Consider the following 14,337-nt stretch of genomic DNA (forward strand, 5'->3'; position numbering starts at 1 on the left):
GACAAGGCTGAATCCATCAAACGTGCCTTGTCTGGTTATGGGAAACAGGCAAACACTCTCAAAGCCTTTGCCACTGCTAACAATGATTCTACCGAAGCAAGCTATCGCATTGCTCATTGCATCGCGAAACATGGAAAGCCATTCACTGACGGTGAATATATTAAGGAGGCTTTCCTCTGTAGCTCAGAGGTTTTGTTTAATTCCTTACCAAAGAAAGAGACAATAAAATCAAGAATAATAGTAATTCCAGTGTCAGCCAGATCTGTTGAACGACGCATCGAGGAACTGGCAGAAAACGTTTGCGCGCAGCAGACAGCTGGTTTGAAAGAAGCAGGCACGTGCACACATAGACCTCAAAGTGGGCTTGAGCCGTTGCAACCTGATCTCACCAAAATGCGTGACTCCTCCACGACTCCTTAACACCGCATTGCGTGGTGGAGTCACGGAATCTTTTATATTTGCGTGTCGGTGTTGCAGTATAAGTTGAGTCATGACAACTGGCGACATTCTATTATTTTCGTCATAGGAATCCGGGGCGTGTACATTGAGGACCCATTGTTGACTTACCAGCAAAGAAACATCGTTTGTCGTTTACGTTCATCTTTTGCTATATCTGCCTTCCTAAGATCACTTTGCTGCACATTCAGTACTCGTATATGAGGTTGTGGGTGAGAGGCCGATATCGTGACGCTTACAGGGAGGTATCGAACATTACAAAGTAGGTGACTGTGTGGATGCCTGTTCAAAACATTGCAAACTTCAATAAATCATTTAAATTATATATTTGTGTCCGACTTTCATTTGTTCATCGTTCTTCATGTGATGTATAGTAGCTTTGATAGCTGTCCATACGTTCAGACAGCCTAAAAGTAAAACACAAGTTGTTTATTCACAGCCCGAACGCTCATCGAGATGACTGGATCAGTCATGACAACTTGTGATCACCTCCGATTAAATTGTGATATCAATTCTGTAGCTAACCTCCAGGGAGCACGTTTATTTTATGAAATACCTGTATCCCTCTCATCACAACAAGACTCTACACTGTGCAGGAAAAACAATTACATACATGAAAATAACCTTGATGCATGGGAATTAAACACACAAACTATCTTCCGTGGCTATACTGATATGTCACAGTAACGGTAAACCACAGAAAAGTAAGTCCAGCGGGGCACAAGTTGAATACATATAATACGGTAGTTCTATTATGCCTTTAAGCCTATACGTTTAACCCATAAGAACCCGGACCCATTTCTACTTTTGGGGAAATTAAGGGGAACGTCATTTAGACTAAATAGACACATTTCTGACAAGTAACCCCCCTAGTGTCAAATATCTGGGCTTTAATGGTAAAGTAACTCTTATTTATAACTTAATTAACAAGGAGGATGTTTTGGTTTGCATTTGTTTGAACATACTATGAATTGAAGAATAAAGCATATGTTAACTAAATATAATTGAATCAGCTAAATTAACTGACCAGACCATAATCATATTTCTAATTGTGCATATATGTCACTCCGGGTTTACTGTGAATGTTTAGAGTTAAAGTCCCGATGTGACACCATGTGTCACAGCAATATTTATGGCATTTGTTTCATATCAATTTCATCAAGAAATGTTTCCACAACGGGTTAAATGTAATCAGAATCAGAATACCTTTATTCGTCCCACAGAGGGGACATTTACATTTGTTACAGCAGAAAAGAGCCGAAGACAGCTTAATGTTTAACAAATGACATGTCATGTAAGCATGTTTATTCTTAAATGGCTTGAATATTAACTTTAGCAACAAAAAACCTTTCCAAATCTAGCTAGTTCTTTCACATGTTTTAGCCTGACACATGGACATCTTGGACATGGGAAGACAAAAGCAAATGACAAGGACCATGACCCCAGACTGTTCAGTGTGTGTCACTTAGGGACTTCATGAGATAAAAAAGGCTAAAGCTGTATAAGGAACTTTCCAGAACATTAAAATTTCATGTGACACCCGTGTCTAAGCAATTCTGTCTGCCTTCCGTGTTCCTGTTGTTATTTATTTCCTCTCTGCCTTCTTCTGATGATTTATCTGTTAGTTTGTGTGTTTAATTCCCATGCATCAAGGTTATTTTCATGTATGTAATTGTTTTTCCTGCACAGTGTAGAGTCTTGTTGTGATGAGAGGGATACAGGTATTTCATAAAATAAACGTGCTCCCTGGAGGTTAGCTACAGAATTGATATCACAATTTAATCGGAGCTGATCACAAGTTGTCATGACTGATCCAGTCATCTCGATGAGCGTTCGGGCTGTGAATAAACAACTTGTGTTTTACTTTTAGGCTGTCTGAAGGTATGGACAGCTATCAAAGCTACTATACATCACATTAAGAACGATGAACAAATGAAAGTCGGACACAAATATATAATTTAAATGATTTATTGAAGTTTGCAATGTTTTGAACAGGCATCCACACAGTCACCTACTTTGTAATGTTCGATACCTCCCTGTAAGCGTCACGATATCGGCCTCTCACCCACAACCTCACATACGAGTACTGAATGTGCAGCAAAGTGATCTTAGGAAGGCAGATATGGCAAAAGATGAACGTAAACGACAAACGATGTTTCTTTCCTGGTAAGTCAACAATGGGTCCTCAATGTACACGCCCCGGATTCCTATGACGAAAATAATAGAATGTCGCCAGTTGTCATGACTCAACTTATACTGCAACATCGGCACCACGCAAACAACCCCAATGTAAAGTGAATGAGGCTCGTTTGTCGTGGTGCACACACGCATTTCTACAACGTCCTGCAGTGAGCTTTTTATTCTATAAAACGTTTTAAAAATCTACTTTATAGCTTGTAGTAACTCACGGGAGGCTTCTTTTATTTTATTTGTATTCATAATCATTTTTATTTTTCGTCAGAATGTATTATTATGGTGCATTATTTACCAATGTTTGTTCTCAAAAAACGGTGCATTTTTATTAAATTAGTTATTTTTTAAGGAAGGCCAAAGCTTCAGCTGTGTCAAATAGATTGTTCCCTTTAGTTTACGTTATTTAAAAGACAATTACATTCATATTTGATCATTAATAGTAATAATAATCTTTTTTTTTATAACAACGATAAACCAGAAGAAGATGCCGTCGTTACCACGGCAACGTTATGTCGCGCTTGACGGCAGTGACGTAGCCACGTGACGTTGCCCACGATCACGTCACTTTCATTCATTTCATCTCACAACGGACTACAGTAAGTATCTAAAATCAAGGGGAGTTTATTTCTTTAAAACACGAAATGATATTGCTTTTATTTATTCCACTGTAGCACAGTCTCTCTAGCGTTTCATTCCTGGATATTATGTTGATTTTTGTGTGTTTAGCTTTTACAATAGGCTACGCGCAAGCTAGCGGCCACGTTCAGCTAGCCTCCGGCTTTCCGGTCAAAGTTTGTAGCTGGATAGCATTTATAGTTTATACAGCTAAATGACATTAGCTGTCCCCGGCACAGTTGGATAGTGGAGGTGCCTGCTAGTAAAATATGTTTAAATGCTTGTATTTGCCCATGTGTTGTAAAGACAGCTTTCAACACAGAGTGTTAATAGTGGAATCGGCGATGGAGTGGAACAAAAATGTGGACCTGGAGTTTTTCCAGAGGATTTGACATTGGGGACATTGGGATTGTTACATAGTAGAATTAAAATATATAGTAGAAGATATAAGATATATAAATTATACTAAATTATTATTGCATAATAGAGTAATGCACAGATTAATTATTATTGCACTCTCTTCATTTTGTGTATTGTTTGTATTGTGTCTGTATTGTTTGTATGCCATGTCCCTCATAATATAACAATATGCACAGTATAAATTATACTAAATTATTATTGCATAATAGAGTAATGCACAGATGTTACTGTTATTCTAAATAATCCTAATCATGTTTTTATTTTTCCTGTTTTACAGCTTCTTTACAACTCTATATCACCAACACACACATATCCACACACACACACACACACACACACACACACACACACACACACACACACACACACACACACACACACACACACACACACACACACACACACACACACATATAAAACCAACGGCACTTTTAAGAGCCACTCTCTCTCTCACTGTCTCTCTTTCTATCACTCTCTCACCTTCTCTTTTTCAATACCTCTCTCTCACTTTCTCTTTTAATCACTCACTCTCTCTTTGTATGCCATGTCCCTCAACCGTGAAGTGAGGGTCTTTGAGGATCCCAATGAGGCCAGGATGCACATGGCATCATTGATTAGCGAGGCTCTTGTCCATGAGGCCAGGGTGAGGCTTTTCATGATAAGCAAATACCCAAGTCTGTAATATAATCATTGCTATTGCTTTTTATTGATGTAATGTAAAGGGTCCGTTAGACCTTTTTATGCGACCGTTAAATAATTGCTCAAATATAAGAGCTGCTGTCTTATGTTGTATTACAACTTGTTGTTGATCTCAACCTCTGAAAAAATATAGGCTACTGAAACCCCTGCCATCCCTCCGAAAAAGAAAAGAAAAAGCAGGAAGAGACCCCTTTCTAATCCAGTGGTCACACGCAGACGTGAGAGACAACGGGAAACTCAAAGCTCCGCATCAGGTTTGTTCTTTACTATATCATGATTTCTAAATCTAAGAATAAAGATAATTCATAACAAAGTTATTTTGGTGTACACAGTAAGAAATTATGTAATGTAAAGATACCTCTTGACAAATCTGTTGCAATGTTTAAAACATTTTCAAATTAAATCAAGATATATTACGAGCCTATGACTGATAATCCTTGCTTGTGTTGTATTTTAAATGTGTACCTCGATTTGGATAAAAGTATGGCAAATGTAAATTGTCATTGTGATGCTGTGGTAATATGTTCTTAGTTTCATTACCTGAAGTCCTTACAGAGCATTCTCATATTACAATTAATTGGTGTAATTTTAGATTGATTGAAGGGTTAAGCAAAAATGACTGTCTCTGCAGCTTCACAAGCCAGAAGAGACGATCCTGTGCATGAGGAAGGCCTTCAGCTAGAACATCAAGAGTTTGGTAGTCTTGGTGAGTATATTGATTATAACAGCAGTTGACTGGCACGACAGTTTTCCCCAATTTTTCCATTTTTATACTCATCTAGTTAATCATAATAAAGTATTGAGTGTTGACTGTTTCATGACAAGTGAATGCATATTTGGTATAAGTATCACTTGCTAATATTGCTTTGGATGCATATAATGATTCATAGCATGTTGCTATTATTAGTCTGCATGTATTTTTCCAACTCAAAAGTGTTTCAGTATACTACCTTAATATCCATCATACCAGTTTTAGGTTGTCTTAACAGCTGTTTTATTTTTTAGAAACTCATCTCCAAGAGTTAAGGGACACCCTAACTGCAGTCCAGGTTCTGGGGGCAACAGACGGAACGGTTTCTGCGTGGGCACAAAGGCAGCTTCTCACAGATGTGAGAATGAAAACTGCTAGGCCAATGCTTTTTAATGCAAATCTCTCAGCTGAGAGAACAGCCATTCAGAAGTGCCACAGATGCTGTGCAGAAGAAGCGGCTATTAGGTGCCTGGACTGTGTTCCACTGGACATGGAGTTCCTCTGTGCAACCTGTGACATGGAAGCCCACAAGAGGAATATCTTCCATGACAGAGAGGCTGTGTTCAATGGATTTCTGGAGCCCATTCCCCCTACAACTGCTGTGGTGGTGGATGAAAATGGCCAGCCTCAGTTTTGTGAACAAAGTATGTAAAGATTAACATTACATTACAATGTCCCATTATAGTGTAGTTCCCAAAATTAAGTGTGAATGGGAAGTGTACATAGCTGATTGAAAAAAGTATAATTGGTTTTGACTAGGGCTGCAAGATATGTGGAAATTATGCAAAATGTTATTGAATATCTTGATAATCTGCAGAATAAAGGAAAAACTGTAAATACACCCTTCCTAACTTATTTTCTATATTGCAGTATGTCAACTGCCTGTTCCTACTCCAAGGTCAATCTGTGAATGCTCTGATGACGTCACAGTTACTCCTTGGAAGCATATTTCTGTGGTCACCATCAACGGTATGTTGTTCTGGAAGCCCTTCTTTTTGTACAAGTAGTATTGTACAGCAGAGTTTTACCACTTTGTGCAACGCAAAGATTTTTATCACCTGGTCATTTTCAGACAACATCCAAATGCCATGTCAAATAGCTAATATATCATATATGCACATCTATGTATTAAATACAATATGTTAAGGCAAACTCACAGTTTTATTACCGAAATACCTTTACTTTGTCCATTTGTTCACAGGACGATACAATGTCTGCTTGCCTCGGAAATCCTGTCCATCCTGCTCTGCAGAATGGACTCCTGAGGTTAAAGACCTGCTTTTGTATCGGTAATGGCCAGCTAGCACCAGCTGCCAGACGCTTTAAAAATATGATGTGTTCACCTCATTCGAGCACATGAAGGTGACAGCACCAGCCATGTCCAGGCAGGCATTTCTGAAAATGTTGGAGCACAGATCTGTTCAAGCTGGACGGGTAAATCTGCCTGAATCACACGGAAACATACAAAAAACAATATCATATTACTGTATACCATATCATTAATTGTTGGCATTGCTTTCAAAACAATTACTAATCCACTTACAATATACAGACAGGTAGTATCTGTGCTGATACATTTCAGCGAAGCTTCTTCGAGTTTTGCTTCTGTCAGTACAAACAAGAGGATATGTGCCAGGTCCATCACTTTGTTTGTCCAGCATGTTCTCCAGACATGTTGGCTGTCTGCTGTGATGGAAACCGCAAGCATTACCAGTTTTCCAAGTCAAAAGGGTATGTATAGGTATTAATGAAAATGATAAAGAACACACCGCTAATACAAATAGTAGCCCTTGGGGTTGTCTTTGAGTAGCCATAACAGATATTAAAACAAATCATAGTAATGTAGTGCTTTGTGATTTGTATTATTGACTTGTATGTTAACTTATCATGGACAGGACTGAGGAGTCGCCAATCTATGAGGGCTTGTTCCTGGCCAAGGACGAGGAAGTCGCAACATTTGTTGACCTTGTCAGAGGCAACATGAAAAGTGTAAGTTTTTTTTCTTATTATGATAGTTGCAGTTACAGCTGTGGTGTTCTTTTTTATATATGTCAAAACTTGTGTGTAATAAACTGACTTTATAGGGAAATGACAGTGCCGTCTGTGGTACTGCCAAATTCACCGCTGGCAGAGAGATGTCAAAAAAGTCTGGTGCCCAGATAGACGAGGAGGGCATTGAAGTGGCAGTTTGCAGGTATGTATTTGTAAGTGTGTCTGTGTGTGTATATGTGTTCTTGAGTCTGGTCTCATTATTTCAGTTTTAATAGCAATCCAAGTCTAAGTCTTTGAAAGAATTGGAAGCATTAAACACTTTTGATTGTGGAGCTGAATTGATCCATTATTTGTAGCATCCAAGTGATATTTGTTGTTATAGCCACCTAGATGACAGAGATGAGTGCTTAAGCCAGGCCTTGCTGTGTCAGTTTATTATTAACAACTAGATTTTCTTCTGATTAATCAGACATGGGTTTCTCTTACGAGGACTGAACCACTTCTGTGGAGAAATATACGCTTACCCAATGTTTCTCCAAAAAGAGATGTCCAAGAAGGCAAATGTTGACTTCTTCTGTATGTAACATGCAGGTAATCCTCACTGTCATATTGCACATCCACAACAATGTTTAAAATGGCCTATGCCTCAGCAGTCATTTTAGATGATATTGATATTGTCACAAAATGCTGCTCCTGCTTCTTAGGTACTGGCCATACCTTAACAAAATAGCCGAGGGATTACCAGAGCTTCTGCCGTTGACCGAAATGAGGCCATTTCTTAGCGTGATGCATGCTAAAGCCCATACAGCAAAATGTGAGGTACATAACACCTTTAATGCAAAGGATTTTTAAATGTTGTGCATGGCATGCCTTATTGGATATCAAAAACTTCTAAAGAAATGCAACATAACACTACTTACGCTGTGTTGCAGGTGAGATGGGGTGGCAGAAGTCAGGACGGAGCAGGAAACACAGTGCGAGAGGAAGTAGAGCAGGTATGTTATTAATGGCATTATTGTAACTGTATGGATACAAGAAGTCTTAATAGAAAGCAGTACAAATATGTATGTGTCATCTCAGTGACAAGCCTGTTGATTAGTTGAAAGCATATCCTTTATGTCTGAGTTCAAATGAAAGATAGGCAGCTCATATGTTCAGCAACACTAAATGCATGCATATTGTAGGAAGTCAGTACACAAGTTTTCTCTTAAACCATCCAGTTCAAGATCTATGATGTGTAGGTGATATTGTTATGGTGACCGAACATTAATTGAAACATTCATTATAGGTGAACAGCTTTCTCTCCAGGGCAGCTCTGGTCACAAAATACATGACAAAAGCAGGTTGGTATTAAAGACCCTGTGAAGTGTGCACCTGTGCATGATTTGTTATGCTAATACGTATAGTAATGACCAAAATTGTCCATTGGAACCCATATCAAAAGATGTTGGAATAGCAACAAATTTGACGAGTTTTGAATTTGCCGGGGAAATCTGCAGTTGACCTTCGCCTTCGTGGGCGTGGCTTGCGATCTACTGCGTGACGTCACGAGATGGACGCCGCCGCACTGTTTACATTCACCACCGTTCATTTTTTCTCTTTTTCAAAGTCGAATTTCTCAACGTTTTTGAGCTAGTATTTTCCTGAAAAGTGTGTCGGAGTCGACTGGAAGTGATTGCCAATCGAGAAAACCTGACAATGGAGGCGACAGTGAAGAAAGAGGGATGAAAAACACAGGGGAAACGATGCATTGCCGCTGGCTGTAGTAATGTCAAGTCTGCCGAAGTGGCGATGTTTCTGTTCCCAAAAGATGAAGGTGAGCCTGGCTGGTGTCATTGTTTCGTAGATTCTTTGATTGATCATGATAAATAAAGGCCACTGGTCGATTCGAGAGAGAGAGAAAGAGAGACTGAGAGAGTTACAGGGTTGTCGTTAGCATCTGGTGCTAGCTCGGAGCTAACGGAGATTAGCTGTTTCAACAATAAGGAGAGGGAGAGTGCTCTCCTGTGGGACTGAGAGAGATAACGTCAGCTCAGGGAGGTAAACTGTAGCCTAAGTTATCTCAGTGGGTTTGGTCATCTATGTAAACAAATATTTCCATCTATGTAATATTAGTTGTATAAAATAGGTTAAGAAATCCTTCCAATGTTTTTTGATTATTGAAATATATGTTTCATATGAGTGTTGAGAGCTGTATCCATAAATCTCTTAATGTTGCCCTCAAAGTGCACCAAATTGATCACTTTCCTCATCTATCCTGTCCGAAAAGCTGTCCAAATCAATCATTTCTCTCACACTAGTATCACTTTCCCAAATCTCCGCCATGTTTACAATCGCAACTGGGTACATCTTGTGACGTCACAGCCACTATCGTCTGCAACTACCGTTAGGCTCAGACGGCAAAATGAATAATTCATTAATTCATTAATTCTGAATTATTAAAAATTATTTTAGCCATGAACAAGCAAAATGATATGTAAGGAATGAAACTGCCATTTCATTTTGGTGCAAAAACATGCACTTCACTGGGTCTTTAACACTACACACTGTGATAAGGCAGCCCTGATAAGTATTTTACAGAGAGTTCCCTCCATAAAAACGTTATTGGGGTATTACTTTACTGTAATTACCAGTTCAACAACCTTTCAACGATTGGGTTTAGTCATGTCTATCAGGTTTTCACTCAGTATTGCCTTTTTGATGTGAATACTTACTTTTTTGTTTGTGGATATATTTTTGGTCTTTTCTAGGAAGAGTGAACATGCTCACTCAACAGGCCATGGGTTGGAACAGAAGGAAGAGGGACAACCTTCATCAAGTTTTAGCCCACAGATATGTCAAAGTAAGGGCAAATTACAATTGTCTTCTCATCTGACATTACATATTTAAGAAGGATGTCTGCAATGTAACGTCATGGCTATATACATTATGTTCTCCCTTATCCACACTTCCTCTTGCAAGTCAGATGGTGTCATGGAATGTTTCAACTGTTCTTCTGAAGGTCTTGTACTGAAAACTGGTGTTCTTTGCATTATGGTGTTGCATGGTGCTTTTCGCTGGCATTTTCTTTTTTTTGTAAAGATCACAGAGAGGGCAAAGGTGGAAGCTGCCAGCTTCAGCGACTTCAAAAAGGAGCACAACCTTGATCAGGAGACCATACAGCAGTGGGTGTATGATGTCAGGCAATGGGCAGTCACAGGTAAGACATACCACAGGTTTTCCATATATACATCTGTTAATTACTGTAAGTTTAGACACACAATATAAGTTGGCCATATGTTGAAACTGAGACTGTCACTGATTGTATCTCTTCTCCAATTGTTTTTTTGCAACTATTTAGAGAGAGTCTACGCCCCAGGGTGTACTGAAGGACTGAGGGTGGATATTGAGAACATCACCGTCACTCTTTTGCGCAGGAAGCAAGATCTGTATCGTCAGCATGGTTTGTTGTCAAACGTAGTTATTGAAATTACCTTTCAAAAACAATAAAAACATTCTGGCACCATGACACAGTTTTGTTTCTGTTTCACTTTGCAGACAGCAACCAGGCAAGGCAAAGAAAGAGGAAGAGCATGAGAGGGCTGAAGAAGAAGCTTCGCGAAAAAGTTGTGCAATACAACACAGGAGTGCAGAAGAACAGATCGACGAGGAGTTGGCTTGCAGTCTGACAGAGGGCTACATCTTACCATGGGAGAGGCATGGAAATGGTAGGATAATTGCTAGTTTGGCTTGTTGTTTTTTTAGTCTATACCAAAATTTGAAAGAACCAATGCTATCGCTACAAAGATTTGTGTCTAAGAAATGAAAATCATTCTGTAATAATATAATATATGAATAAATATTCCTTGTCCACTACTCCATTCCTTTCCTCAACCTAAAGGCAACACCTTCAGGTTGAAGAGGTCTGTCTTTGACCAGGTAATGCTGGTCAGACGTTTGGAGGAGGAGCAGAGCATCCTGGTGAAAGAGATGTCGCAGCACATCATGTTCCTTCTGAAGGAAGTGCAAGAAGTGGAAGCACTCAGAGGACAGACTTTGGAGGGCATCAAAACCAGCAGTATGTCTGAGATCTTAACATTTGAATATTTTCATCACCTCTTCAACACATTACATGTCTTACATAAGTAGAACACATCTGTCACTGTGTCAGGCCGAAGTGAAATAGTAAATTACTGAAACTATTCATTATCAAGATCATAATCGATTATTTTCTGTCTATTGACTATTTGTTAAGTACTATATAAACATTAATCAACATGTCCCATTTGGCACCCAATATATAGTAACATCCTTCAGTTTAAGATGGATTTACCTATTTTGTAGTGTGTTTACATATGCAGCATTGTACAATGCAAAGAGATTTGCAATTGTCAAGGTTTGTTTACATTGAGCCCTTTTGCTGTGTGATTATTCCTCTACAGATTTCGGTGACCTGACAGAGGATGCTGCACATGGGCTCAAGAATGTCCTCAGTCGGAGGTGGCACTTCCTCAAAAGCCAACACATACAGGCTGTACATGCGTACAGCGGTGTAGCCGCTTTGGAATGCCATGATCTTCAATTACAGCAGGACATTGAGGAGTCGGATGACAATGACTACACTAGCCCTGAGTCTGAGGAAGAAGACCTGTAAAGGTTTCTGCCAAGCAACACAGAGGCACTGGAGAACTCTTTCACAAGCGACGTGTCACGTCCACATGCTGGTGCACGCCATAATAATGACAAAACACATTTAAAACCAATCAATCAATCAATCAATGTTTATTTATATAGCCCAATATCACAAATGTTACATTTGTCTCAGTGGACTTCACAGTTTGTACAGAATATCAGTATGACAATACGACACCCTCTGTCCTTAGACCCTCACATCGTACAAGGAAAAACTTCCAGAGAAAACCCACAGTTTAAAGGAAAAAATGGGAGAAACCTCAGGGAGAGCAACAAAGGAGGGATCCCTCTCCCAGAACGGACAGACGTGCAATAGATGCCGTGTGTAAATTGAAAAGATAATACATTTGCAACATAGATAGTCCAAATGTTTGGAAATGTATGTGTGTATAATAGGAATATGAATCCACGAGGATATCCATCCAGGACTTATGATCCAGGACCACAGCCACGACTCAAGATCCAGGACTCGTGATCCATGACACAGGACCGCAGGATCATCCATGACTCCGGATCCCGGCGTATATAGACACCAAAAAGAAATACATTTGGGGAAGCTGGGTTAATCGGAACATGAGAGTACACAGGTATAGACAGAGAGAAGGAAGAAGTAAGATGTCCCCCGACAAACTAAGCCTATATCAGCAAAACTAGGGGCTGAATCTAATCAGCCCTAACTATAAGCTTTATCAAAAAGGAAGGTCTTAAGCGCACTCTTAAAAACGGATAGGGTGTCTGCTGTCCGAACACAAACTGGAAGCCGATTCCACAAAAGTGGAGCTTGATAAGAAAAGGCTCTGGCTCCCATTGTACTTTTAGAGACTCTAGGAACAACCAACAACCCTGCATTCTTGGAACGCAATGCCCTAGTAGGACAATAGGGTATAATGAGTTCTTTAAGGTAAGATGGCGCCTGCCCATTAAGGGCTTTGTAGGCGAGAAGAACATTTTTAAATTCTATCCTGTGTTCTATAGGGAGCCAGTGTAAGGCAGCCAGAACAGGAGTAATGTGGTCCCTTTTCCTAACTCTGGTTAGTACACGAGCTGCAGCATTTTTAATCAGCTGAAGCGACTTGACTGACTTCTTGGTACACCCTGATAATAAGGAGTTAGAATAATCCAGCCTTGAAGTAACAAATGCATGGACTAGTTTCTCTGCATCATTTTGAGGCAAGATATGCCTGATTTTTGCAATGTTACGTAGATGGAAGTAGGCGGTTCTTGAAATAGATTTTATGTGGGTGTTAAAGGATCAATCCTGATCAAATATAACACCAAGATTCCTTACAGTCTCACTGGAGGCCAAATTAATGCCATCCATAGTTAATATATCTTTAGATAATTTGTTTCGTAGATTCTTCGGGCCAAGTACAATAACTTCAGTTTTGGTCGTGTTTAACATAAAAAAATGTAAGGTCATCCACGTTTTTAAGTCCTTGAGGCAGTCTTGAATTTTATTTAGATGATTAATTTCATCAGGCTTGATTGAGAAATATAGTTGAGTATCATCCGCATAACAATGAAAGTTTACAGAATGATTCCTTATAATATTGCCTAACGGAAGCATATATAGTGTGAACAAAATAGGTCCAAGCACTGAGCCCTGTGGCACTCCATGGCTAACTTCGGTTTGCATGGAAGATTCATCGTTGACACGTACAAACTGAGAGCGTTCAGATAGATAGGACCTAAACCAGCCTAAAGCAGTTCCCTGTATGCCAACTAAGTGCTCTAGTCTTTGCAATAGGATATCATGGTCGATAGTATCAAATGCAGCACTAAGATCGAGCAAGACAAGAATAGAGACAAGTCCCTTGTCAGAGGCTATTAGAATGTCATTTGTGACTTTAACCAGAGCTGTCTCTGTGCTATGTTGTGTTCTAAAGCCAGACTGAAAATCTTCAAATAAATCATAGTTTTTTAAGTAATCACACAGCTGTTTTGCGACTGCTTTCTCAAGATTTTTTGAAAGGTACGGAAGATTAGAAATAGGTCTATAGTTGGCTAAAACCTCTGGATCGAGGTTGCGCTTTTTAAGAAGCGGTTTTATCACTGCTACTTTGAATGATTGTGGAACATAGCCTGATAATAAAGACATATTCATAATATTTAATAAAGAAGTGCTAATTAATGGAAAAACTTCTTTTAACAGCTTAGTTGGAATTGGGTCTAAGATACACGTTGATGGTTTAGAAGAGAGAATCATTGAATTTAATTGTTCAAGGTTTATGGCTGAAAAGCATTCTAGTTTACTATTTAGTGTAATATTAGAACTTAAGTGTCCGGGAGCTGTTGATAACACTATACTGGTCAAAGGCAAGAGGTCATTGATTTTGTTTCTAAGAGTAACAATTTTATCGTTAAAAAAGCACATAAAATCATTACTACTGAGTGCTATGGGAATAGAAGGCTCAATCGAGCTGTGGCTCTCTGTCAGCCTGGCTACAGTGCTGAAAATAAATCTTGCATTATTCTTATTCTCATCTATTAATGAAGAGTAGTATGCTGCTCTCGCTTTACGCAGTGCTTTCTTATATTCA

General features: G+C 39.2%; 1 protein-coding gene across 4 annotated transcripts; it reads left to right on the forward strand.

Moving 5' to 3' along the window:
* Nucleotides 1-2,402: 2,402 nt before the first annotated feature.
* Nucleotides 2,403-11,684, forward strand: LOC307021468 (uncharacterized protein). 4 transcript variants are annotated; one of them, XM_079653605.1, is made up of 20 exons: nt 2,403-2,622; nt 3,128-3,245; nt 3,962-4,327; nt 4,517-4,637; nt 5,015-5,089; nt 5,389-5,492; nt 6,005-6,103; nt 6,336-6,568; nt 6,687-6,865; nt 7,030-7,123; nt 7,219-7,328; nt 7,831-7,940; nt 8,059-8,121; nt 8,415-8,468; nt 9,865-9,968; nt 10,208-10,325; nt 10,467-10,568; nt 10,664-10,833; nt 11,007-11,183; nt 11,548-11,684. In XM_079653605.1, exons 8-18 carry the CDS (start codon nt 6,491-6,493, stop codon nt 10,792-10,794), a joined length of 1,143 nt encoding a protein of 380 aa, XP_079509731.1. In that variant the 5' UTR covers nt 2,403-2,622; nt 3,128-3,245; nt 3,962-4,327; nt 4,517-4,637; nt 5,015-5,089; nt 5,389-5,492; nt 6,005-6,103; nt 6,336-6,490; the 3' UTR covers nt 10,795-10,833; nt 11,007-11,183; nt 11,548-11,684. The 4 variants fall into 4 exon arrangements, with proteins under 4 accessions (XP_079509731.1, XP_079509732.1, XP_079509730.1 ...); XM_079653606.1 differs by lacking the exons at nt 2,403-2,622; nt 3,128-3,245; nt 3,962-4,327; ... (1 more) ...; nt 5,015-5,089; nt 5,389-5,492 and adding an exon at nt 5,500-5,778 and having other exon boundaries at nt 7,831-7,945; nt 8,415-8,469; nt 9,877-9,968; XM_079653604.1 differs by lacking the exons at nt 2,403-2,622; nt 3,128-3,245; nt 3,962-4,327; ... (1 more) ...; nt 5,015-5,089; nt 5,389-5,492 and adding an exon at nt 5,500-5,778.
* Nucleotides 11,685-14,337: the final 2,653 nt, after the last annotated feature.

The sequence above is a fragment of the Notothenia rossii genome (genome assembly GCF_949606895.1).
Source record: "Notothenia rossii genome assembly, chromosome: 10".
NCBI lineage: Eukaryota > Metazoa > Chordata > Actinopteri > Perciformes > Nototheniidae > Notothenia > Notothenia rossii.

Bases quoted from the DNA above. Each gene is read 5' to 3' on its own strand.
- LOC307021468 (XM_079653605.1), top strand. From the start codon at position 6,491: ATGAAGGTGACAGCACCAGCCATGTCCAGGCAGGCATTTCTGAAAATG. The intron at 7,124-7,218 runs GTAAGTTTTTTT...CTGACTTTATAG, and splicing joins TCAGAGGCAACATGAAAAGT to GGAAATGACAGTGCCGTCTG. The intron at 8,122-8,414 runs GTATGTTATTAA...CATTCATTATAG, and splicing joins TGCGAGAGGAAGTAGAGCAG to GTGAACAGCTTTCTCTCCAG.